A 27,412-nucleotide genomic window follows, 5' to 3' on the forward strand; every position below is an offset into this window, starting at 1 on the left:
AAGATAAAATGGATGAGTGTGATTGTAGGTGGCTCCTAAAGATAAAATAGATGGGTATGATTGTGGTAGTCAAAGTTTTAATTGCTGATCAGTGATGTAAGGTCCATTTCTTTCTTCTTACTAAAGTTCTTACTTAATACTTCATATTAACATTACTAACATTTATCCCAAATACTGTTAGTAAAAGTTTTTAGATGAAGTTTGTCACTTCTACATGGAAGTAATTTCAGATGCCGTAAGAAATAATTTTCTTTCTTCTTTAAATAATATGCAAATTGCTAAAGTCAAAAGATAAATTAAGGTCGGAAGCCAGTCTGGAATTCAGGCTTTGCTGGACCAGTTTGTTAAAAATTGGAGATTCAAGATGGGATTTCTTTGCTCCAGTTTGGAAGCAGCAGGGTTTTAAACATCAGTTGATGTCAAACGCTCCTAAGAGGCAGGATGGATTCCCTGTATTTTCTGTGTTGTTTTGGATTGACCTCAGCCAAAATTGTGGTCGTAATTGTAGCAACCCTCAAATCCTCCCCATTTGTTTGCTGAATTTGAAATGTGGAGTTACTCGTGTCGGATCATTTCAAGATACTACTAATGCATAACCAGGTATTAAAAGTCATCCAGGCAACAAACAAGTCAAAGTAAGATGACAACAGAAAATATCCCTCTTTCTTGAGCTTGTTGGTCCTGAACTAATCCATAGATTTTAACTAGTCCTTAAAAGCTTTGCACATTCATTTGAAGAAATGAGTCCATTGATTTCTTACATTTTAGAATTGCAAAAGATGTAACAAGAAAAAAGCTCACTTTGTTTAGCATTTTGTTTAGACTCATGAGAACCCTAAACTGATGTCTAGTAAAATTTGGTCTTGCAGACAGAATAAGCTGTATGAATAGCAGAAAACATCCTTTTATAAACAGGAATAAAAAGTTAGTGTAGCTGTGCCAGGATGATTGTCTTTAATTGCTTGTGAATATCTGTGTATTGCAGGTAATTCAGAAGGTCCATTTTTCTCTTTAGCAGTATCCCCCATAATTTGTCTGCTGTTTATGGAGTACTGGTAGAATGATGAGCAAACGAATGTCTTATAAATGTTACCTTTTCCCCTTGTCAGGCCACGTTTATGTACTTTTATCCTGTAAAGTCTTTTTTCCTTGCATCCCTCCATGTACATGTGCTCAAGAAAACTAGTGTTTTGTCTATATAGGCACCTCTTTACTGAGGAAAGCTGCTCTTACGTGACTTTTCTCGAGATATTTTGGGTTACTTTTTTGGAAACCCATGTGATTTCTCTTTGCAGTGACACACTGTGATCTTGGTGGTGGTGATGCTTTGGAGTTTTTGGGTTTGTTTTGTTTTGAAGGTAGCAAATAAGATATTTTGTTGTAGTGACTTGAAGCTTGTCTGTCCTTTTTTGGCTAGCCCCAGCTGTAGAATTACAGTCTTTATTTCACATTTGTAACACGTATTGCTGAAGTGGGACTGATGGAGGGGTAAGCACATAAAGGTCTTAAAAGTCAGAAGCTTTCTTTCTGAGCTAGATTTTGGTATGCTTTCTTAATTTTATACACGCTTAAATATACAGTAAGGTATATGTTGGAGGCGAGCGTATTTCTGCCTGTAAAATTTTTGTTGCTTTATTTGTTCTTTTCCTTGTGAAGCAGCTGTAGGCATCATTATGTAAAACTGTAGATGCTAAGAATGATTAAGGAGAGAAATCCTTTGTTTTAAAAAGCATTTTGTAATAATAGAAGTGGATGAGTAGCTTTATCAGTGTTGGTCACTGATACCAAACAGCAAATTATGGCAGGGAACATGGCAAAATGAGCATGCTGTAATGAAATCCATTTTTGTGCTGTACTGTTGCTACAGTGATTGTGTGCAAAACTCATTTTACTATTGTAACTGAGTTTACTATTACTAGTGCAAAACTCATTTTACTGTTGTAAATGAGTGAAAGTCTTAAAAGTACACTGCAGTATAGGTACAGTATTTACAGTGTATTCTCTCATGAGTTGCTTGGTTAATCTTAGATAGCTTTTCTACTTTCAGATATTTCAGAGATGCACGTTCATTCACTTACAGCCAGTCTAGAGAAGGAAGGAGGTGATTAGCACACAGGTGACTTGAATACGTTGGCCAGACTGTATTCTCATTCCCTAGCTAAGGAACTTGTACACCTATTGCACAAATGTTTGTGTTTACCTACATGGTAAAATGTATTGGTGTTACTATGCCACTATTTTTAGACTTTTGTCATTATAGTGGCGGAACATTCCTGGCTGAACGTTTGCTTTAAGTAATTTATCTAATATTAGGTTAAGTCCATTACTTTGTTCTGAGGTAGGTGTAACATAGACGTGGTGGTTTATCGGTATAATAATGCTAATAAGTCTTCTCATGTAAACAAGCCTGTAGTTTTGAATTTTGCAGATCCTTTCTATGCACAGTTTCCCACAGTGCACTGATGATCAAGCGCTTGTCTTCATTGATTCTCCAAAATACATTTTTTTTCCTAGGCTCATTTGCTTCTTTTTGTTTGTTCATGACCTAAATAATTGTAATGTATTTTTTCTTGAAGCAATTTTGACAATTAGAAGTCACAGGTAATGTTGTAGTTTTTAGTATTTTTCATATTAAAATACTTCTCGGTTAATATAGGAAGGAAAACACAATTGCTTTTTCTTCACATTTGTGTGTCTCTGTTGCAGGCTGCAGTATTGCCAGTTTTTTTTTTTTCAAAACTCATTATATTTGCTCTTTCTTTTCAAACCCCAACTGTGACAGTGACACAAGTAGCAAAGCATCTCATTTTTCATTTAAAAAGAAAAATGGATTCCATTCCCCCAGCACTGTAAAAGAAAATTTGAAAATATCGACAGTTTACCTTGAAGTCCAACTGAAGAAAATGGAGCAGCAAGGAGGTTACACCTAGAAGCCAACTTTTTTTTTTCTTTTTTTTTTTTTAAATACGGAGAGAAACACGAGTGTTAATTATACATAGTTGTAAAGGGGAAATAAAAAAACCAAACCATAAAACCTGAGTTGCACAATTCAATGTTTCACTGAACTCTCTTCACTCCTCCTCTTTCATTGACGCCTGGCTCATAAATGGTTGAAGCTTTGACTTTTAGAAAATATTAGACGTTCAGAATGATAGTGCCATGTTTATCCCACTGGTTTTTCTTAGGCTTAATCTATTACTAGGGAAGCTTCCTGGTAAAGCTCTGTCAACAACCCTTAGTAAAATCACGTTTTCTTACTGGCAAAGGAGTCTCTATACAAGTTCGTGAGTAAAATAGGTTATATGGGTAAATATATTTTTGCTGCTGCACTAAAGCAATTCAGATATTTTAAAAAAAAAAAAAAAAAAGCACACTAAAAACCAGACTTACAAGTTTTACCAAATGTAAAATGACAAGAAATATTAGATCAGTCTGAGGATGATGGAGGTCACACAGTAATTCTGTGCAACATTTTTTCCTCAAATAAGCTTTCCCTATTCAGAAGTCATGCCCTGATGGCTGTTTTTCTGCAGACTTTATTCATTCATGTGCTCAGTGATATTATTCTTTAGGATAACTTCTACCATCTTACTATGGATGGCAGTCAGTCAGGGCATGAATGTCAAATTCCCTGGTCCATAGCTCCTGAGAGCCCCTCTGGATTTCTTTCTGTCAGTAGGAGCCACACTGGTCACTTGCCAGTCCTCTGATACAGTAGCCATTTGTAATGACAGGTTGTGCAGTTTGGCCAGCAGTTCCGAAGATTCACATTGGAACCCCTTCTTGGATGAAGGGGATCCTGACCTCCTGTGTCTGTCTGGTTTAATTCTTCCTCTATAATTCCTTAAAATTCGTTTTGCCTCTCCAGCCAGTTTGCTACAAAGAAATGCTGGGAGTGGGAATCTCTCCAGTATCTGCAGTGGTGAAGGCCAGCGTGAAGACGTTTTCAGAGCCACGGCCTCATCCTCTCCGAGTGCCCGTTTTGTGCCTTTGCCGTGAAGAGGTGCCCTGTCTCCCTGGCTGGCTTCTGATGCGGTGTTCAAGTATCTTTTCATTATCAGCTGGAGTTCGGTGCAAGGCGCTCTGCTCCTTCCTTTTTTAGTGCTGTGTTTCCTGTTTACATTCAATTTACCGTGTTCGCTGGGTGTTTCAGTTCTTCCCATGTAGACAGGCTTTCCACTTTTTAAATGCTAACCTTTTCCCTGTGGTATTCCCCTTAACTTTCTGATAGAGCCATGTAGGTATTTTTTTGGATGTTTTTGTTCTCTGCTCCAGAAGCTGTGTAGGTGTAGCAGTTATTATCCAGAATTCACTTGAGAGCCTGTGTCTTTTTTGTCTCTCTCCCGCTTGTCATCATGGTACAGTCATACAGTGACAGCATAATCTCTTTTCCATCTTGAGGGCTGGGGCTGTGTGGTGATGTCCTCGCATATCACTGGAGATGTGTAAATTAATATTCCACACTGCTTCTAAGCCGCATATTCTTTTTAAAAAACAACTAACTTTATAGGAGCATAATACCATCTTTGAGAATTCCTTTGATTTGTGGGCACAAGCATTAACTACTTACTGTGCTGACTTACTTTCCCTTTTTTTTTTCTCCCCATGTTAAGATTATTAAAGGTCTTTGGTTTTAATAGTTTGAACTGGAGCTACAAATAATGTGAAGAAATAAATACAATATTGTAACGTGCTACAAATTTTAGAACATCTGTGTCATGCAGTCTGTATGTCTTTGTTTAATGTGGAAAAGAGTTTTGGCAGAATTCTAAGTAGTTTTGAAAATTAAATCTTCACTTGATTCATATAGCGTAACTCAAGACTTCTAAGTTTTAAATAGCTGGGAATTTGCGGTGATTGTCTCGCTTGCTCAGTCTTTTTAGCGTGCCAATGCGTGTTCCTAGTAAAAAGTCATATTAAAAATGAAGCTTGAGATTTGAAAGGCCTTTTTGAACTTAGAGTAGATGTGTTCAAAGCCAATTAATTCAATTTTAACTAGTACTCCTGTTGGTCTTATAAAGATCCTCTAAATACTATGTCACATTTGGAATTAAATTTAGAAAGTCTTCTGTGTTTTGATCTGTGAACATCTGGTGAGTTCCAGTAAGAATTTGGTCTTTTTTGTTTTGTGCTGTCTTTACTTCAGTATTTCTCTAAGGTTCTGATCTGTTTTCTCTGGTGGCCAGGCAGTAACGCTTTTTGGGGTCCATAGAAATGCTAGGCTTTATTTGTTCCATGGATTTGCCCTTTTGTTTGATGGCTTTTACAAAATGTGTCCCTCATACCTAGCCGGTTACTTTTTCTTCTCCTTCTGCAAAGACTCATGTCTTCTTTTCCTGTTTCTCTGGGTCTGAGCCTGTTCCTTGACTTCTGCCTGATTCTTCTAAAAACTGAATTCAGCGACGAAATCCAGCAAGAAATAAGCCTAATTTAGTTATGGCACATAATGCTTCCTAACTGCAATTTACAGAATTATTCACATCTTCATGTTACAGAGGAAAAAGGCTTGCTGGCCTTCCTCCCCCGGCCTCCGCTCCAGCGGCATAAGGCGGCCGTTGTCTCCGTTCGCACTGAGATGTCACAGATGCGTACGCTCTTCTGGCTTCTCTTCTCTCTTGCAGCTCTAATGACCGCTACCCCTTTGAGTCTTTTCTCAGGCAAATTGGCACAGGCCACACAAAAAGAAATTTAGGTCACAAATAATCTTTAAATTATTCTACTTGAGTGACAGGAAGATTTAGCTGATTGTGTATTTGTATATACCGGAAATTTATGGCAAAATTAGTTGCATCCAAGAAATAACTATTTTGTCATCTCAGAGATTGTTGACTTAAAAATATCACCAAAGGAGTGTGCAGTTTTAATGTGAAATCTAAGTGTGCAACTGAAAGAGTTTTAAAGCTATATTTATGCGTTTTTCCCTAAAGATTAAAAGCAGGTGTGTTCACCTGTACTGTTAAAACAACTAGGAGTATTAGGAATGGCTAATTTAAAATAGATACTTTTATGTATTTTCATTTCAAAATGAGTATAGATATTTTTGTTCTGAGATTAGTTACCCTCAATACCAGATGCCCGGTCTGTCAGGACAGTGAACTTAGGGTTTCGCTTTAAGCATGGATGCGGCTTTCTTTGAGGTCCCCGGAGCCCCCCGTGTACGACTCTTGGCCCTGTACCCTGAGGTGTCGTGGTAGGCAATTTGTATTTGCTCATGGACCGTATTAGGTGCAGAGATAGGCAGATGGTTGAGTTCAGCAGGCAGTAGCAGTGGTCTATTCGTTACGAATGATTTTTCTATAAGCAACCAAAATCCTTTTTTACATGCTCCTCAGATACGCTGTTCGTGTGTAGAAAAAGCAAGTCTCTACAGAAACAGGAAACTACTTTGTGCTTCGCATTACATCTCTGAACCGCCTCGTACCAACATCCGTTTATGGTTGGCCACTTCATTTTCCAGTTAGAACTAGCGTTGTGTTTGAAGTATACTAGCAGCTCACACTCCTCATCACTTCTGTAGGCTGAGTTTTGTCTGTTGTCTAGTCCTATTTTTTAAGTTAAGAGCACTCAAAAAGTAAAAAATCCACAGATACAGCATCCTTTCTAGTTGTTTTACAGGGTGCTGCGATTAAATCTGAACCTGTTAGCTAAGTTATTTAAGCTGCTTCTCATTATTGTTTGTGTTTGTTGCTGTTTTATAACAACACAGTACTGTTCCCTCAAATATTTGTGCACTTGACCCAACGCTTGACAGTGGTGCGTGTTTCAGCTGGCTGCAAATCCGTGACAGCGGGCCACACAATTTATGACATGCTTTTTTTAAGAGGGTCATCAATGCTTCTGCCCAGTACTAGAGGCTCGGTAGCGTGGGATGGTACGATTTGTAGACCTGGCTTTGAGCGTTTCGGAAGAGGGACAGAAATGACCGTGAGCCTGTTTTGGGTGGCCTGCATGCCAGCCCAGCTGCAGTGGAGCCGGAGCACCACTGGCAAGGCTTGTTTCTCTCCATTAACCTGTGTGTAACTCTGCTAGTAATACCAAAATCTGTCTTTGAAGCATCATAAAGACTGGAACCAAAATATTTCATGAAGCATTATGTTGTGTTGTTTTCTTGGTATTTGTGCTGTGGAAGTCTTGAGAGATTGGAGTTTGAATTGAAACTAATTTGTGAATTGTGAAACAAATTGTGGTGTTATAAATGCAGAACAAAAAATTGTTGTCTAGACACTAACGTAAAAGATTCTTGAAATTGCAGCACTGGATTGCATACTTTTTAGACCTAATTTTGTGTCGTTCATAAAAATGAGAGGTTTCCTTTTTAGCAGTCAGAATCAAAGAGGCTCTTTCTACTGATGGCCAGGCCATGCCAGTAAATTTTGAAGCTGATCTAATGTATTTAATGTTCAAGCGTTTTCACTTCAGAGGTCTTTATGTTGAGTGTAGGAATTTGCTTCACTTGCTCAGTTTGGCTGAAAATGGTCTTTTTTGTAGCATCCACCCAACAAAAGGTTAACTTTGTTAGAAGTCTGCAGTATCTGCCAGGAGACGCTATACCAGCACAGAAACAAGTCTGTCTCCCTGTTCCCCAGTACTTCCACAGAGGCCAGTAGGACAGAGCTCTGTAGAAATACTCACAAGCATCAGGACTGTTCTTTTCAAGGATTTGCCATTTCCAGCAGTTGATAAACTTTGGTGCTGCTTAATAATTTGTGATCATTCAAGTGCTAGGAAATGGCAGATGAAGTGAACAGGCTGCTAGGCTCAATGTAGGGTGGGATGATTAATGACGGTGCTGTTTAAGGCACATGAGCATCAACTAGATCACATCTGATCTCCCAAGATGAACAGTTGCCCAAAGTAGAACGGGGGAAAGACAACTATGATTAGATCATTGCAAAAATTCTAGATTGCATACAGCTTTTAATTGAGAGACTTGCTTTTTAATTGAGAATGCTTTTAAATATGCAAATATAAAAAGAATAGTTAGGATGTTTTTTTCAGCTGTGCAATTCTAATTAAAAAATGTTTTTGCTCTGCAACTTGGCAGTTGAAAGTGTTTACTTCTTCAAATAAGCAGTTTTCTTAAAAGCCAGTCTCCATACCTGCTGAATTGATGAACACTTTCAATTCACATACAGGATTCAAAGACTAAATTGGAAACACTGGGGGTGAACATCTATTGCTAATAATAGGTGTAGAAAATGCAACAAATTCATCTGTTTTGAATGCTTTTCCGAGTATTGCTTGTAGAAGTTCAGAAGCTGGCATTAAGCTTGGCAGCTGCTGGATGGAGCTCACGTGTCAGAAACCGATAGCGTGTACAGTAACAGTTTCATTCTGTCAAAACCAGTCAGTTTTTCCCTATGTCTGAAGGCATTTTGCTATTGTTAGAGATTTTGATCCAAATGTAAAATGACTTTTGTCTCTAAATTTAAGCTTGCAATGGCCAGGCTTTTACAAGGAAATTGCTGATATTTTGCCCAATTTTTAACTGCTGCTTTGGAAAACTCTGCTTTTGAACTGCTCTCATCCTAAACATGTTTCACATAGAACTGTGATCTCTGTAAAATGAGTAAGATTTTGGCATGATAGGTCTGATTCAATTATAACAATCCCATAGCACTAAATGAGTTCATGCTGATCGTCCTACTATAGTTGTGTTTAAGTTTTCTCTCTCTAGAAGTCCAGCAGTCTTTGCTTCCATGAGACACGGGTAGGGCAGAATGGTTTAGTGCTAATTGTAATACTACAGTTGTGCTTAAGTTTTTTTAAGGAAGGAGAATGGGCTTGCTGATGGCACCGTCAGAGCTTCAGGAAAGGGAATGGACTTGTTGATGACTTGGAGAGGGATCCTGTGTGTTTAAAGTCCATTTAGGTGATGTTTTCACCAAGAACTTCATGAGGGCTTGAAGCGTCCGATAGTGTATGGCTCCCTCAGAGAAGATGATGGTTGTTGCTACTGAAAACTTGCAGATTGAATTCTTACTGTATTGAAACTATGTCTGGGAAGTCGCTTCCTCCCTTGTAAGGGAAAACAAATTCCTTAGTCGTTGTTGAATTAAGGTAAGAGCTCTTGTATCTTTATCAGGTCATGTAGGAAAATGTCTCTGTTACTCTGTTATCTTACAGGAGCTACTGTAAAACACCCCATATTTATGTGTGATTTTGTTCCCATAAAATATAGTTCTCCCAATTTTATTAGCTGTGAATCCCATCTAATATCTACTAGTAGTCATCACTTTGTGCTTGGATTTGATGTGATAGGTACTTAGTTTCTGGCAATCATCCCTTTGCATTGGGCTTTTTCTTTATAGTGGCAGTGGTTAAAGTTTGTACTGAAAAGGTAATCACATTATTGTAATGTCTAGGGGTCAAAATTGTATGAGGATTGAAATAATATATCGGTAAGGCATGAAAAAAGCTTTCATCAGGTAAGTTAATATATCCGCTTAAAAGACAAAACGTAAAAAGTTATAAGTGATGAAAAATAAATAAATAATGTTTTCAAATTTATATGGTCAAACTGATAGTTTCATGTTCTAAGGCTCTTAGTTGATGTCCTTTTCTAATTTAGAGACTTTTTGTACTTTGGACTAATCTTTAAATAAGTTAGGATTATGTAACTCCATTTTAACAAATTATGTGAATTAATTCAAAGTTAATTCATAATTAAACTGACATTGTAATATGTAGAGATGCATTGTACAGCTTGCGTTCTTCTTGCTAACCTGCGGATTATGTCGTGTCAAATGGGACGGAGTCCCCTGCGAATTAGGTGTAGATAGAGCTGGAAAACGACTCTTCAATACTGTTATCTTGGTATTCTCTTGTGAGCTCTGGCAAGGGTATTTTGTCTTGTAAATGGAACGCTTTTAATAAAAATTGCCTGTTTTTTAGAATTTTATTGCTGTTAGTAATAGTAGAGAGGTTCGTGCACTGGTCGGTACAATCTCTTTCCATAGTACCCACTGTTTTTGGCAAGGATGATGGGAAGAAGTGTTTTCTGCTTTTAGAACTTCATTAAATATTAATATAAAACCTAAGTAGACCGTATGTATTTCAGTCAGCTGGTGGCCTGCCTGAGTTTCTTCTGCTGTTAAAGTGTCTGGAGGTACAGAAAAGAATGGTGGTGGTGGTCTGTGGTTTCTTACCAGTTAAGTAGTTATCGAGTCCCATTATAGTAGCCCAGACATCACATCCTGTTTCTTTCTTTGTGGCCTTTGAGCTAGGGATTTTTTCTTTCTATAAATATTTATTAACTTTTTTTTTTAATAACTGTTTATTAACTCTTCCAGATACAAGTCTGTAAGGACTTACTTATGTTAAAAACATTCTGAATATATTCTAAAAACATTCAACTGATGCCATCAGCTATATTGAAAGCCCAAATTACCTCTTCCAGTACAGTGGCCTGGAAATTAGTCAAGATTAAAGGCCGCCTTCAATATTTTTTTGCCCTGCTGTGTTTGAGCATAGCAGTTCTTGTTGCCGGCGTCATGCAAGTAGGTGGTGTGGCTGCATCGTGCCCGATTGCCTTTTACTTAAAAGAGCTGTATCCTGACAAACGCATCTAGTTGAATAAGTTCGATGCCTTTTCACCGCTGGGTTACGAGGGAAGCATTTGCGCCGAGTTTTGAATGTGGCTCGCGTGTCTTCGGACCCGCGATGAGACGCAGTAACCGCTTCCCCACAGCGCTTCGTGCAGAAGCCGACAGATGAGAAATTTTTGCAAGCGTTCTGCAGCGTATGGCGAAGGCGTAAGGATGACGCCTGGTCGTTTTTGTAACAGTGGGTTCACTGGAGCCTCCCTTTGCTCTTTCATACGCTTTGTTATAACGGGGTCCTATATCCATTGCTGTGACTAGCAAACAGGGATGTATAGGAAACAAATTAACAAGTAATGGCATTCCAAAAATAGAGCACAGGCATTATTTATCAGAGGAACAGGAGACGCGCTCCGAGTGTGTTCCACCTCTGACCATCCTTTAACTGGAAGTGCCCTGTCATTTTAATATATGCAAAGTGAACAAGGCTCAAGTTAATTGTCATGTCTGAAAAATAGCCCCGGAGCGCGCAGTGCTCGCTAACCACTGCAGGGGAGTTGGTAAATGAAAGCTGACAAGGCCTGAAAAATTACAGTCTCCCTAAAACGGGAAGTCTAATATAGAAAGGATGTGTGCTGAGTTAAGATTATTTAACGTGTTGCAACAAGGTGTGCTTCACTGGCTACCGGATTATAGATGACACCTTTTTTTTAAAAAAAAAAAAAACAAACCCAAACCAAACAACAAACAACCCCAACAAAAACCTGACAGCCCTGATTCAGTGAAGTCTCTGTCTGAGTCAGTTATTTATTATCCAGTAAATGACCTTTCTGGCTGAGGGGGTGGGGGAAAAAAAGAGTGGAGAATGATCAAATGCATGTGTTTTGGAATAGTGTTTCATTAGTTATTGTACGGATGGAAGTGCTAGATTAGGATCATGATGTATCAATACAATTAACAATATAATTTGCGGTTTGCTTTGTAATGTAAGTATAGCTGCTTTAAGCTTAAAAGATAAGACTGTTTAGTACAAAATAGTTACAGTACACCCAACCCTCTTCATTAACTCAGTATACTGGAGTCTCGTTATCTGTTTCAGCAGTTTGTTACACTGTACTTTCAGATTCACAAAGCTGTAGTTGAGGTTCGGTGGCATTTTTCATCTGCTGCGTCTTTCCCCTCCCCCAGCGGTTTAAAAATAAGTTGGTTTTATGTACCGTAGTTTGAAGTGTAGTATATTGTATTTAATTTCCTTTTTAAACAGGCACATTAATTATCTCTAAAACATTTAAGGAGGATTACAGATGCAATCCTTTTTATGGCTTCTTTCAAAAAGTAACCATTGTGTTTACCATATCTAGCACATTTGACTGTGAATATATATGTGTATTTTCAACCTTAAAAACGGTGTAGCTTTAGCTCTCTGTCATATTGTTGTTGTCTGTGCCACAGGCAACAATATGGCTTGTCACTTAGCTATCCCATCCAAAAGCTCATGTAATCTTTCTTTTATGTGTTTTAAAAATTGGATTGAAAACTGGACCATATGTAGACTTAAACTCGGTAGCCAGGCGATGTTGGATGCCTAGTTTCTCTGTGGTGTCAAATGAGTATCTCTGTCGCTCATCCCGAACGTGGGGCAGTCCGTCGAAGGTCGCCGTGTTGAGCTCATTGAGCTCAAAATACGCCGAACGATGTTTTTGCGTGGGCACCCTTGGTTGTTGCCGGAGCAGTTTGCAGGCAGGCAGTAGAAGGCTGACGTGCTGCAGGTGGTGCGGGGCGGCGGGAGCTGCTGGGGAGGCCGCACAGCCCCAGCGCCAGCCTCCCACAGGCTGGCCATCGCTTGGTGCAATGGCTGTGCTCGATACAGGCGCTCTGATAGCCTAAACTAATTCATGTCAAGCAGAACAGAAAACAATGCTGAAATAAAATATTTTTTTGTATTTAAAAAGTTAAGAAGTTGGTTGTTATCTCTGTACTCAGAAGAGGAAGCATGTGGGTTTAGAGCAAGGATAAGAGAGTTGAATGGTCAGCTTTCCATATGTAAGAGCTCGGGTTTTCATCAGCAGGAACAGACCAGGTATTTTTGAAAAGAGGGACGTATTTCATTTTGCCATTTAAATGTTGTAGATGAGGCTTAGAGGTGATCTCATCACCACGTACCAGTACTTACAGGGGAACTACAAAGAAGATGGAGACTCCCTTTTTACAAGGAGTCCCATGGTGAGGACAGGGGGTAGCGGGTACAAGTTACTCCCAGGGAGATGCCGATTGGACACGAGAGGAAAATTTTTCACAATGAGAACAGTCAATCGTCGGAATAATCTCCCCAGGGAAGGCACTACGCTGAACGGCTTTAAGGCTCAGCTGGACAGGGTGCTGGGCCATCTCGTCTGGATTGTGCTAGAAAGTTGGGCCAGATGATCCTTGAGGTCCCTTCCAACCTGGTATTCTATGAATCTGTGATAACAATGTAATGACTTATTAGATTATAGCATTTTAATATCCTGTTTTATTTATAGTGGTAGTAACTTGAGGTCTAATTCACTTTTGATATATGGCAAAATTTTACTGTAGCGTATTTGGTGTTAACTTTTTGTTGGGTTTACTGGGTAGAGTTTTCATCCCTACTTCAGGCTGTTTTAATTTCATCCTGGTCTGTAGAACAGAATTTGGAATATCTGTCTAGGTTGCCCTGCCGGTTGGCAGTTCTCGTAGGATGGGCCTCTGCAAGTTTGGCCAGACCAAATTAGTGCAAATGCTGCTCTAGATGCTTTTCTAACCCTTCAAGAGCCTTCAGATTATTCAGAAGGTTATTTTTTAGTTACTTTACTGCAGTACTTCTTTGAGCAGCTGTATTCCATCTTCTGTTTAAGCAGCTCAGATATTAACATCTGTGGAACGAATATTTACTTGAGAGGAACATAAAGGGAATATTCTAAAACTAATTTAAATAGTGTTAAGATTTTTATGTGGTCTTCAACTTAATACGTTTTCAGGGTTCTTCTCTTTTCCCTTGCATTTTCAGTCATACAGAGTCTTTTTGATACTTGTGGGTATTGAATCTCCCACCTTTGAGTGATTTTGTGCCGTTCATTTCTCCTGCATAGGTCAGCTTCTCGGTGAGACTCTTGCTGTGATTCTGTGGAGCTGCTTCTGTTCTTGCACAGGTGCATTCACCAGTTCATCAAGCTGTTGTAGAAATTTAAGGGGAAAAAAACTTCACATCAGACTGAACAGGGCATGTAATTTACGCTACCTTTTTGTTTCATAAATCCTGTCCAGTGGAGACATCAGAAAATAGCCCTTGTGGGGTGTCAGACCATCCCGGGGAAGCTAGCTAGCAAGTGATCACTGAGTGTAGTATAGGTCAGGTTTGGCATTTTTACAGAAATGAACAGCTGAAGGATTTGATTTTCTGTGATGTCCAAATATTTCTGATACTACATCTTAAGATTTCTTAGATTTTTCTTCATTTTTTTTGTGCTTTTGTTCTGGTTTCCGTGATGAGCAGAGGTTGATTTAGCATAAAATAATGTTATGGAAGTCTTTAATTAGGAGACAGTTTACTCTTGATGCTTACTCTTACGTGACCACGTTGTCAATCAACCTTCTAATTGGTAATTCCAGTTCATCTAAATAAAGCTACCATCAGTATTGTCAAAGGGATGGTTAAAACAGCAGTTGAATGCATATGCAACCAGTTGCTATGAAAAGCTTTGGTTTAATTTCTTACAAGCTACTTGAATAAAACTCCTTTACCTGCCTTACTACTGATTACCTGTTAAGTAGGCTGGGTAGAAGTATCAATTTTTAAACTCTCGAATTTGGATAGGACTGTGGTGTGTGCTTACATGTGAATGTCTCATAAATATTTCCCAAGAGCAATTTATTTTTGTAATTAGCTGGAACAGCCTCTGCTTTACGTAGCGCTTTAAGCAGTTTTCAGTAAATCAATTCAATCACACAGCTGTTGTTTAAAACTTTTCCTAAGTTACTGTAAGTCTCTATAGAGACCCAGAATCTCACTAATTAGTACACTTAATCACACCTTGTATAAAATGCATGATAATATGGATTAATCATTCCTAGAATTTCATAGGAGAACAGAGTAACAGAAACCTGGGTGTTCATAGCTCTGAAAACAGTTTGCTATTCTCGTATAATAATTATGTACCGAGCAGTGTGTAGAGGCTGACAGAGTGGCTACGCACTTAATTTTTGCTTGCCAGTCATAACTTTACAAAATAATTAATTTGGGGCTGCAGCTTTTTATATTAAGCTTTAAAAGTTACTAAGATCAAACATCTACAGCAGTTTCATTATTTCTTCCAAAGTAAAAGAAAAAAATTACATTTAAAATAAATATGTTTAGTTCTTATGTGAAAGGAAATCTAGCTTATTGGGTGGCGTTTGTGATGTTGATGCAGACTTTTGAGCTGTTTAGCATATAGCAGAGATGACAGTTGTTATAAGTGAGTTTTAAACTCATTTAACATTAAAATATCTCAATATTGAGTGTTTACTTTTTGGTAAGATTATTAATATTGGATGAAAAAATGGAAAAGCAAGCACTTGTTTTTTTTAAGTACAGCCTTTTTTCTTTTTCAGGATGTGACTTAAAATGACTTCTGATTCTGAAGGTCCTCTGAAAAATATGCTGTGCTTGAATGTTTGCTAAGGACAAGTAAGTGACTGATTTCATATTTGGACTATATGTACCTGAATAGTTATTCCCTTACCATTTTTAAAGCTACAATGTACAAATTGTGCATGTAAGTATATAAGAAGCATGTTCTTAAAAAGGAGAAAAGGGCAGGAGGGAAGAAAGAAGGGGGGGAGAGGGGGGAAGGAGAAAAACCTGACTTCACTGCTGCCAGAAATTGAGTTTTCCAAGTTTGTTTCCTTGTGGATTCCTATCTGTGTAAATGGGAACATCAGTTGTTTCTGTGGTCAGTCTTAGAACAAAAGAATCTTTGCATAGTTTCAAGAATATTTTGAAGCAGAAGTTTCACTGGAAAGCTATCATCCTTTTTATATATGGATATTTGAGGGAAATAGAAGTTTGAAATAACAAATTTTCACTAAGAATATGGAGTTGCTGAATGGAATGTCCCCTACTTTTATTTATATTAAATAAACTTTAAATATTTGGGGCTTCTCGTAGCATAAACCAGTTAGTTTATTACAATTTGCATCTTAAAAAACTGTGTGAATTATGTCTTAGTTTTTAGAAAGGAGGATTATAGTTAATATTTTAACATTATATACAATTTAAAAAATTCCAGAGCATCTTCATGATTCATTGAAAAGGACTGATCTGATTAAATTCTTCATAATTGGCTTATTCTGGGGAATGCTAAGAGCCAATTTATGCTTTTTCCCTAGTGAATTTCTCAAACAAGAAATCGGCTCAGACAGAAGAGCTTCCAAGCATGCAAGATACCATGAGTACATATATTTAGCATAGGGAAAAGTTGATGGTTTCATGGGACCAAACAAGTGTTAAAAATGTTTTTATGCAAATAATATGGTATTTTAAATAGTTTGGATAGGTTTTAAATTAGTATTGTATGGTTGTGCTTTGTGGGTTTTGTTTTTTTGTGGGTGTGGTCAACTATTTCAGCTAAACAAATACAAAACCTAAATCTGAAGCGTCTAATTGTTCACCTTTTTGGGCCCCTGTTAGGACAAAACCTTCCCAGCTGCCATGTCTGTTTGGTGAATTGGTCTTTATCTACAGCTGCTGCGAACATGGGCATGAGGGAACCACGCTTGAGTTGGAGAGGGAAACCAGTGCCTTGAAAGACAGACTAGCAGAAAGTGATCTCATGAATGTTGTTAAGTTCGTAGCTTTCCAATTTGTGTGAGGGTGAAGTGAGAAAGACCAGGGAAGAAATTATTGTATCAAGCTGAAAACTTTCTGCTTACTGTGCTTAGTACTCCGTGGTGGCCTTCTGACTTGAATGCTCTCTAGGAAACGGCTTGAGGAGCTGTCCCGATTTCAAATGTGCTGTATTGTCCACATGCGCCTCCTTTTCTTGGTAGTCCGGGATGGAATTTCAGAAAGCTTTTTTTTTTCCCAGCCTGTCAAAATAGTGTAACGCTGACAGGTTGAAAAATGCTGGTCCTAAATGCTGATGATTTTTTTCTAAATTCTCTGTTTTTGTTTGGAAGGCTATATGTATATTGTTGCAATGGATGGATTAATGATTACTAGAACTTTTTACCTGTCACGTGCAAAAACTGGTACCTTTTTAACAATCCATCTATGGTTTTCACCGAGAAATGAACAGACCTGACATGTGAAAAGTATATAGTAGGTGTGTGCACCTTATTAATAAGGACAAATGTTTTTGCAGCGCACTTATTGATGAGCAAAAAGGTTGTTGTTATTTTTTGTTTTGTTGTTTTTCCTTTTTGATAAGTGAGAAAAATTTTGGAAAATTTAGGATTGTATCTGAAAGGATAAATCAAATGGTAATGCAGAAACCAGTACTTAGCAATAACAATAATCATAATAATATTGCATAATAACAATGATGATGATGATGATGCAGATAATCATGAAAGTTTGGAACTTTTTCTCCGACTATTGCTGCCTTTGGTTCCACTCCACTGGTGGGGTTAGGAACACCAGTATGTAGTGGTTCATTACTGCTACAACTGATGGAATTAAACAACGTCTTGCTTTGAAGACTTTGAACCATCTCTTATGTCATCTTGGTTTTTCTCAAATTTGCTTTAAGTATAAACTTTGGAGGGCTCTGGACGTACTTGCTTCCATTCAACTTTGACGTTCTCCATTTCATCCAAATGAATACCTTTCTGAATTATCTGGCAAGAGCTAGGGCTTTGTTTTTTCCAAATAACTTTTGGAAAATCATATTGGACAGAACAAAGTGTGGCTTTGTGTGATTGTTTTCAATAGCTAAATGGAGTGTAGCATAACATGCTTTTATTTTATAAAATGTTCGATGAAAATGAGAAAGTATACTAATCCAGTAGAGTAACATGGGCAGTTTAATTTAGAAATTAAAATTAATTGCTGGTGCTGATGACATCAGACTAGCAAACATTTAAATATTATACACGTAGGAATATTTAAATATTATATACATAGGAATTATTGTTCGTGAAGTACCTGGTTTTAAAATTTGGCAGCCCCAAGAAATTCACTCGGTGAATTATATAAACTAGGAACAGACAAATTTTAGAAAAATCTAGTTGTTTATCATTGGATAGAATTTATATCCAGCATTTCTTCATCCTTATATGTAATCAATCTGCTGTAGCTTCTTGCATTTTAAGCAAATACTTGCACAGAAATTTCATTTGAAAAGTGCACGATAGCATGTATTGATAGCTCAAGTTCATAATGCCGTCCCACTGTTAGTTGTCCCTCGATGCACTAGGTTTGCCACCCACTTTCTGAGCTTGTACATGCAGCTTTTAAGAAAAATAGCGGAACAATTGACAGATTTTTCATGAAAGTGGTTGCTGTCCTATCTGTATTTCCATTATGCTGAGTAAAAATAATATTCTATGATGGAAGATTATCATTCTGGTGTTTTGGGTAATTTATACTTATCTAAAATTTAACATAATTTTTTATATTTGCCTGGTTTTATGTAGTAACCGAGCTACTCATTGAGTCAAATTAAGCTAGTTTGTAGATTTATTTTAATTACACAAATGCTATAAAGAATTTCACTGTAATTCTTTCCTTTAAAAAATGCTTCGCTTAGGTAGATAATATAGTGCAGTATAACTAGCAGAGGAGTCTTTCCAGCCAGCATTACAGGTTCATGAGCCAGGAATAAAGCTCTTGCCTGTTAGCTGAGAGAGTAAGTTTACAACGATGGCTGTGTTACATTTTTTTGCCTTTAGTATAAAAATGCATCAAAGTTCTAACTTTTGAAAGCTGTGTTTCGGAGCTGTCTTATGAAATAATGATTAAATTCAGGAAAACTCCCCAAAACCCCCAAAATGGATTTCTTTTTGGAAAAACGTTTTAGCCCATTAGAAGTTATAGCTTCGTATTCAATGAATAAATATAACACCTGGTACTTTTAAACTGGTGACTTCTTTTATTGTTAATTCACTGAATAATGACTTCTTTTGCTAATATTTCCAGTTGCAGGGAAGTTAGTTTGTCCACCATTTGTACCGTAAATCCATCTGTGGTGGGAAGCAGCCTCTGTAATTTCCTCGGCTAAGCCATTGCAGAGTTGTTCTAGGCACTCCGTGCCTTCCCAGCTTGTAGCGATACTCTTAGGGAAGGGAAAATCCTTCTCCAAGCTTCTATATTTAGGCACTGAAAGGTTTTCTTAAATAGGAGAAGGGTTGTATTCTCTGATATGTATCATGTTTCTGAGACAAAACGTAATAATTTTGGTTTTCTATTTAATCATATTGGGAGTTATCTCTCAGTCCAGGTAGATGTTAAACCAGAAATGACATTGCCATTCTAAATCATTAATGTAACCCTGTGACCTGCAAAATTATGTTCTGGTGGGATGTCTGTCCTAGCTCAAATTTTCAACTATTTAAGGTATTTTAAATCTTTCCTCCTCTTAAATGGAATTCACTCGTGGCTTCTGCCACGCGCGCTGTGCCCCCCTTCCCGAGCTATCCTTAAGGCCTCGATTTTGAGCTCTTCCCTTCTCTTTGCGCAGCAGCTCCTGACCCTGCAGGTGCGACCAGGGTCACCGGCGCTGGGGTCTGCCCGTGCCACCTCCGCAGTGACCCCGGGACTCGGCCCCGGCTGTAGGACCTTGAGTCCTACGTTCTGTTGAGTGTCAGCTTCCCATAGTCAGCCGCTTTTTGCATGATCATGGCCTGTTTATATCATCTGGTTTTGAAACTGCTTACTTGTTCGGATGAGTAGTTCTTCATTCAGCTGCTTAATTGAAGAAAATCTTATCCCTGCGGTTGTTCAGTGCTGCACTGTCATCTAGTGGCTTAACAGTATATTTTTCTTGAGCTTCATGTAAGGTGGGCTACTACAAGTGTATTTGAGAGCGTTTTGCCCTGGAGGAATACATGATTGAATAAAAGTCTTCAGGCTTGCTCTTCCATCTCTCTGTATACTAGATTTTGTCTTACTCATCCTGATTTTGTATCAAATATTTAGATGTAAAAGCAACTTCTTATCTGTGCAGTCCATGACCATAGTTATGGAGTTAAGCATCTTTGTAATTGTTTATTTCAAATGCAAAATTATGTTTTATTGCTGGTTTTGATTTTATTGCGAGGTACAAAGTGTATTATCCTTCCTCTCCAGTTGCCTATCACTTGGGATGAGGATGGGTCATGAATACAATTCTATGTTGAGCATTGTAACATTTGCTTAGCTGCAAAGAGAACTTGTCCTTTGAAGAGATGCCATTTTACTTCTGAGCTTTGTACACGTGCCAGAGCAGTCGACGTCTGCTCCTCAGCGCAGCCAGCAGTCCTCTGCCCTGCCCGGCTCTCGGAGGTTTGTGCGGCCCTGAGAAGAACGCCCTTTGAAATTCTCCACCCATAGCTGACATCCTGCAAGAGCAGCATCAGCTACGGCAAGCCACCCCCATGCTGCTTCATGCAAATACGTTCTTGGGTGTCTTTGCCCTTTCAGTTTAGGCTTTAGAGTGAACTACAGCAGTATTATTTTTTTGCCACAAAAAGCCAGTAAGCAAGAATCCCAGTCAGTCAAGGTTGGTACGTTAGAAGCAATACGCACACTTCTCTTTTTTCTTTAGATGTCTTGGCCTGGAAGCACTCAGTTGACTGGGTGCCTTTCTAAGGGCTTGGTTTTCTTTGCTGCGAGGGTACGGTGCTGACTGGTGATTAACGAACTGCTGGTTCGCCAGGGTGCCCGGATCTGTTCTGCGGAGCTGCTTCACGTCAGTTGGCTACCAGCCCCTGGTACCTTAACATGGACTTCATTTGCATGAAAGCACATCCGTCAGTTCCTTGTCCTTGTGATACGTGATCATCGACTCCGAGGGGTTTGGTCATCCTAAGCTAGTTTTTTTAATAACTGTAGTAAATGTGGGTTTTGCCTGTGGAGATCCTTAAAGAACTTTTTTTTCCTGTAAGATTTATTTGTGCCTGGGTTATATGTTATGGAAAAGTTTCTCTCCAACTAACAAGTACAACTGTCTTACCTAAATGTTTAAGACCAATTACTGTTGTTGCCGTATGGTGTAAAGAACTGCAGTCTGAACTGGATTGCAGTAAATGAAATTTACATTTAATTTGGGAATTTCTGTAAAAAGGATAAAATAATGCTAAACTTTTAACTGCCCAGGTGTGTCGTCTTGTCATGATGGTACAAAACCCCAAATTACTAGATTATTTTATAGATGTAATTATGTTCTAAAATACTCTGGCTACATAAAGAGCACAGATCCATTAAAAAGTGTTTTCCCCCCTCAGCGTGTCGCTGCTGGCAGCGTAGCAGGACCGGGTACAGGCGCCTTCTCTCCTCTCTGGCTGCGTTCCTCTTTCCCCTTGGGGAGCGAGGAGAGATGAGTGCCAGGGGTATGTAATCTGCCAGGCTTGTTCAACATAAGTAGACTTTAACAAAAGCGACCTATTCTTTTATTGGATTATGGCCCAACCTTTGCAGAAGCAATAGAGTTGAAAGAGTTCTGAAGATTTTGCTTGCCTTGTCCTCAGAGTTTGAGAAAACTGTGTTCATTTGAGAAGGTTTAGCAAGAGATGTTAAGACTGTTGTAACCTGTTGAGTTAGAGGCGGTAATAGTAATCTGTTGGCTTTAGACCGAGCCAAGGGTGAAACTCTCATTTAAGCCCACGGATTTACTCCTAAAGATGAGCTATTTGTGGCTGCGGTGGTTACATTGCATGAAGAGAGAAAAGGAGCGCACAGAAAAGGAAATTTTATTCAACATTTCTGTATTTTCAGTATTCTGGTCACCCATATTTCATTGCCTTAGAGTATCACTTGCCTTTTTCTTTAATGGTGTCTAACTTCATCCTTAGTATTTAACTATGTTTTGGCATAACCAACTAATTTACTGCTTTCTTTTCAAGTTATCTATACATACATTAAGACACTGAAAATCTTTTTATTTTCAGACAAATTGGAGCTATACAGTGGTCCCAGTACTATGGTGCAAAACTTCAAACATCTCTGTTTGAATCAAATTAAATGCTTTTTTTACATTTATTTTTGCTTACATTGATATAAAGTTTTGTAAACCTGTGCTTTGGCAAGATACAAAATAGATTTAAAAAAAAAAAAGGTAACCAAATATTAGTTTTTAGTATTAAAAAGGTATATGGATTTCCAGTAAAAGTACCGATTCATAAATCTAATAAAAATACATAACTTACCTGGATAAGTTCTCTGCATTTTAAATTATTATTTGGAGAGGTTCATTCACAGTTCTTATTTTATTGCTTTTAGTTGCTGATGCATGGTCAAGATGAGTGGATTAGGAGAAAACTCCTTGGATAGCTTTACCAGTGAGTCAAGGAAGCGCAAGCCATTGCCCTGTGATACACCAGGCGCAAGGTAGGTTTATATAGGTTTCTCTCTTTTGTATTATGAATTTTAAAAAATATTTTTCCAGTTTTCGTTGCAATTTAGAGTAAATTCTAACTAATAATTTTGCTCAGCTGAAAAATTCTCTAGGCCAGCTTCTGTTGTGAAGATACACAACTTTACTATTATGTGTAGATATGCCAAAGCTGATGAACTACGCTCTAGCATTAGACTCTTGCAGAAACCTTAATACGGTGAACATATAAGGAATCACTGCCTGAAGCTGTGATTGCAAGGCAAAAGAAGAAGTTCTTGCCTCAGAGAAACTTCAAAGGCAGCATCTTATATCTGGTAGTTGATTTGGCAGGCCTCATTTCAGGTGGTTATGGTCAGCACAGAATACTGCAACAGGTTGAGCGCTTTTGTTGGCTTCCGTTTCTGCAGACGGGTTCTTTGCAAGCTCACCTGGAGTTTTGGCATTCCGTGCTGTCTTCCTGCCCTTCACTCCGCTGTCAGAGATCACTGTCTGAGGGCATCGGTTTTCAGTCCCCTCCAACCTCACTGCTTTCCACCACGTTAAGGGTTCTGTGTTATCCTTTCATGTTCTTGTTCCCACAGAGTATTAACCTGTATTAAATTTGTCTTCAGTTTCACCAAAATACCAAACGTCATGTGCACTCATATTTCTCCCTTTTATATACATCCCCACTGTCCCATGCTCAGTACTTCCATCACACAACAGATAGTGTATGAGATCCTCAGATTCTCCCACCGTATCCCAGTATCTCTTTGTGAGTGTCCTCCGTTCCAGTTTCTCTTTCCTTTTCTCCAGTGTCTGTCTGTCCAGTCAGGAATTCTGTTTTTCAGTTTGTCACCCTTCATTATCTTTCTTTGTCTTTCAAGCCCCTGCTTTTTCATGTATTTGTTTTCTCCAGTGTTGGTCCGTGCATCCTTTCCTAACTCTTTCGCTTGGTTTCTTCGCCAAGAATATTCATCCTTTCGCCTCCCTCGGTGTGCCCGTTCCTGCCCCTTCCCTTTCTCCCGAGTCCTCCTTTTCCCGCTCTTGGCATACTCTGTGTATGACACTTCTCACTGTTGATTTAGGCTGTAGGCAGCGTCTTTACTCCGCACATTAATCTATATAGGAAAAGGAATTTCAGAGAGAGACTTTATCCAGCAACATTAGGTTGTCTGGGATTCTGGTTTTTTTGGATGTTGAGATGGCATTTTTGTCCTGATGCCTAGGAATTTCTCTGAGGTATCACCTTCTGTAGTTATCTCGTTACAAGCAAACCAAAGGGATTTCATAGAATGTTAAAATTGTATTTCATTTGTCTAATAAATTACAAAGAAATCTGAAGTAACTTTTAAGGTTAAAATACACTTTCTGTATGAGTGTACAGTCTTATAACAGGCAATTGCTGTTTTCATTAAATTTAACGATAGAGTTATCACAGGAGGATTTTTTTGGATGAGTAACTTTCTCATATCCTCTTAAGATACATTTGTGCTTAAAATTCTTTAAAAAACCCCACAAAACCCAAACCAAACAACACTGTAACAAAACACACCCACCCACGCCCCTGTGGATTTATGTTTGCTGGAGGAATAACTGCTACCTAGGTTTAACAGGTCGGTGTTCCATGAAGTACATTGAAGCTCCCATAGCGAGCACACTTTTGTGTATGACGGTACGTAAGACTGTGAAATGATGTGTTTGGTTCCTAGCCTGACCTGCAGTGGTGAGAAGCGTCGGCGTGAGCAGGAAAGCAAGTACATTGAAGAGCTGGCTGAACTGATATCTGCTAATCTGAGTGACATCGACAATTTCAATGTCAAACCAGACAAATGTGCTATTCTAAAAGAAACCGTGAGACAGATTCGACAGATAAAAGAGCAAGGTACAGTCCCCTGCTAAGCCAAAATAATTAATTTTGTTTTCTTGTGATTCCTTTTCCAAAGCAGTAGTTACCTGGGAAATTGAGTAGTGTTTTTCACAATAGCATGTAACTGAGAAAATCTTCAGACTTGGACTTGAACCAAGCCTTTAATATGCCTTAAGTCATTTTCTGTTTAAAAGTAGGCAGTTATTTACCATCGCTTTTTTACTGGGGACTAGGGCTTTAAAACTTTGTATGGCCTTTCTTAGCAGTTTCCTGAAAATACTGTGAAAGCTTGAGATAGTCCACAGAGAAACTAAAAGCAGATGATATTGTACCGTCAGCTGCTACGATATACCAAATACCCACTGGTCTGAAGAACACATACTGTTGTCTTTCGCTTCAAGGGACTTCATGCTTAAAGGGACTTCAGTGCTTTGAAATGAACTTCTTAAAAAATACCTAGTTTCTTATGGGGCACACTTCCAATCAGATATATTGATTTTTATTGCTATTTTTTCCTACTAATGTTTCTATGGACTTTGCTTTCTTTTCTTGTGCTGTTTAAGACATGCTTCTTAACTGTTTAAGTATTGGACTCCAATATATTTAAAATGCATTTAGCTTGAGATCAAATAATTAAATACTGCAGTTGACTGTACTCAGGATATACTTAATTCAACAAAAGAGAAAATAGCAGTGCCTCAAGTTTTGGTAATTTTTACCAGCTAGTGTAAACCTAAGTGGTATAGTAATATTTTTTTTTAATGGACAAGTATATGCAAAACCTGTTTTTTGAAATGTATAGTGGGGGGTATATATATAAATTCTTTTTAAACCCCTCCCTTCTTCCCCTCTCTCCCCCCACCTCCAAATGACTATAGCCTGCCAAGTGTACGTATTTCCTTCGGACAGTAAAGTATTAAAAAAATCAAGTGAGCTGTGGTGTGTATGTCACCTGTCTTGGTAAATTGCCACATCTTTTGAAAACATGTTAAAACAATTCTAAAAAAAAATCATCTTAACTTCTGTTTCTAAGGTTTTTCTAGTGTAATCTAGTGTATTCTAATTAATAATTCTGTTTCATTATAGAGTTGAGTATGTGCTAATCTTCCCTTAGGATGTTGGACTCCTCTTGTGGTCGGCTTGGCCAGCCAGCAAGTACCACAGAAAAGTGTTTCCTCTTTGTTTTCTGTAATTCTGCTGCCTGGTGTGGATTCCCATTCCACCTTCCCCTGCAACCAATTTATTTAGGATATTTTGATTCTTAAAATATGATTTTACTATACACGCACCCACACATATGTATACGCACATACGCACAGACAGGCACACATATATTAACATGAGCCAAAGCCTTTTTGTAGAACAGTGGCGATGGCATCTGAAAACTGTGACCAGCGATGATGAGCCAGGAGGAGGAGATGTAGAGTGAGTGGGTTTAATGGCCATTGAAAGAGTCAGCAGGGATTCATCAGGCAGACGATCCCAAAAGCAGCAGAAGTGGTACTGGTCACAACACAAGTGGATCCAACTTTAACGGTCAAGTCAATTTATGTAAGCAGAGAGTTTGGTGTTGTGTGGCTGTGACCTTTTTTCTGGTCTTAAGCAACTAAAGATACATGAGATGTCCTCTCTTATCCGGGCTTTTTTTGCCTTTATTCACACGCTTCCTAGAATCTGGCTTGTCATATTAAAATGTGGTCTTCCCATGAAATATTGCTTTACTGAAATGTATCTTTTGGGTTTCAGGAAAAGCAGTTTCTAATGATGATGATGTTCAGAAAGCTGATGTATCTTCTACGGGTCAAGGAGTTATTGATAAGGATTCACTGGGACCTCTTTTATTACAGGCAAGTTCAAATTAGGCCCTAGTAAATCCCTGTGGAAACAAATATTAAGGCAGGTGAAAATATTACAATAAAGTCTGCAATCCTACAGTAATAAGTTACTACTTATTAAGTAGTAATAAGTAGTTCTGCAAGAACTATACAGAACTATGTTTGAAAGGGACAGGAATAAAATCTATCATGTTTTCTTCATTTTGCTGAAATTCTTTGTAGAAGGAAAGAGAAGAATAGCATTTGGCTTTTCCTCATACTCTTGTGCTTTGCTTTCTCCAGCAGTGATTAGAAAATTACTACTAAAGCAGTGCTTAGTAATGCGAGGAATAGTTTGCCTTTTGTAGGGGATAGGCATTAAAATAAATGGATGAGGTTTTGCAGAGACTAGAGGTTTGTGATGTGTATTGGGGTTTGTGTTTCTAAATTGTGAAGCATTTTAAACAAATGTTGCCATCAAGTAAAACAACCTAAGAATAATTGTAAAAAAAGGTACATAGCAGATACCTTTTCTTTATGCCTAGAAAACCAATCCCATATCTACAAGTCCATTAAAAAGCACTTTTGAAGCTTAACGGTTTTATATAGATACTGAATTTTTCTTGCAGTTAAGAAAATACAGTATTTTAAGATATGAATAGACCCTCTTATCTCGTCATTCGCTGGTGGAAATGTCTTCATGTCTTACTACTCGTTTCTACTGAATTTCTTCTTGTTTCAATTTGGCAGCTATTGAAATAATGTTACAAATTCATTATCTTGTGTTCAAATAAAGCAAGAATGAAACAAGAATGCTGGTTATTGCTGTGAAAGAGCTCAATGGAATAACAAATGAGCAGATTAATTTTTAATATTGAAATCATTCTTTACCAGACACAGTTTTCCTCAGAGAAAAATTTAAAACTTCAGCTCTATCCTTGAAAAGAAATGCATGTATTGTAACTTGACATTTATCACCCACGTAGTCTTTAAACGAAATGACGTTCAGAATTAGGCGTGTGTCTTATATGATGTGTTGTCATGTTAATATTTAGGCATTGGACGGTTTCCTGTTTGTTGTAAATCGAGATGGGAACATAGTGTTTGTGTCAGAAAATGTCACGCAGTATCTGCAGTATAAACAAGAAGATTTGGTTAATACAAGTGTCTATGGTATCTTGCATGAAGAGGACCGGAAGGACTTTCTTAAAAACTTACCTAAATCTTCAGGTAATAAAAGCTGACTTACTACACTGTTACTAGGCTGTTCGAAAGCAATCAGAGAAAAAAAAAAACAAACCACCAACTTGTAAGTGGTAACCTTTCAAAACAAATTACTTATACAAAGAATATTTAACTACAGAAGTATGTTAATCTTGAAAAATATTACCGTGTTCTTGCTAAAGCACACCACCAGAAATAAACGTGCTGGAAATTCACACTGTGCTTTAGCCTCTGCAGTTTGTTTACCTGTATCGTAAAACAAGGACACCAAAGGAAGGCGTTGCCTAAAGCCACAAGCCTCGCTGAGGGAACGGCCTGTTTCTGAAATCTGTGAATGACTTTTCAGCTCTCCTTCAAGTGGCTGGAAGTGTCATGTAGGGAAGGGGTTTTCTACTTGGTTCTCAGCACTACTATTCCCAGGGTGTAAAACTGATGGTATATTGAGAAAGCATC

At 38.2% G+C, this 27,412-nt stretch overlaps 1 protein-coding gene across 12 annotated transcripts in view; it reads left to right on the top strand.

The window, feature by feature from the left end:
• The window catches only part of NCOA3 (nuclear receptor coactivator 3), an 86,634-nt gene that overhangs the window by 39,402 nt on the left and 19,820 nt on the right, over window positions 1-27,412 (top strand). For 11 of the 12 annotated variants that reach the window (XR_014229680.1, XM_082326115.1, XM_082326114.1 and 8 more), the window contains 5 exons: window positions 15,153-15,228; window positions 21,958-22,065; window positions 23,764-23,936; window positions 25,668-25,768; window positions 26,791-26,965. Coding sequence is in view for 11 of the 12 variants with exons in the window: in XM_082326115.1 (XP_082182241.1) it covers window positions 21,968-22,065; window positions 23,764-23,936; window positions 25,668-25,768; window positions 26,791-26,965 (547 nt within the window). In the remaining variant the exon portion in view is untranslated. Of the gene's footprint in view, window positions 1-15,152; window positions 15,229-20,995; window positions 21,069-21,957; window positions 22,066-23,763; window positions 23,937-25,667; window positions 25,769-26,790; window positions 26,966-27,412 lie in introns of those variants that run through there. The other variant, XM_082326120.1, reaches the window with a different exon arrangement.

This window comes from Platalea leucorodia (assembly GCF_965183815.1).
Source record: "Platalea leucorodia genome assembly, chromosome: 13".
NCBI lineage: Eukaryota > Metazoa > Chordata > Aves > Pelecaniformes > Threskiornithidae > Platalea > Platalea leucorodia.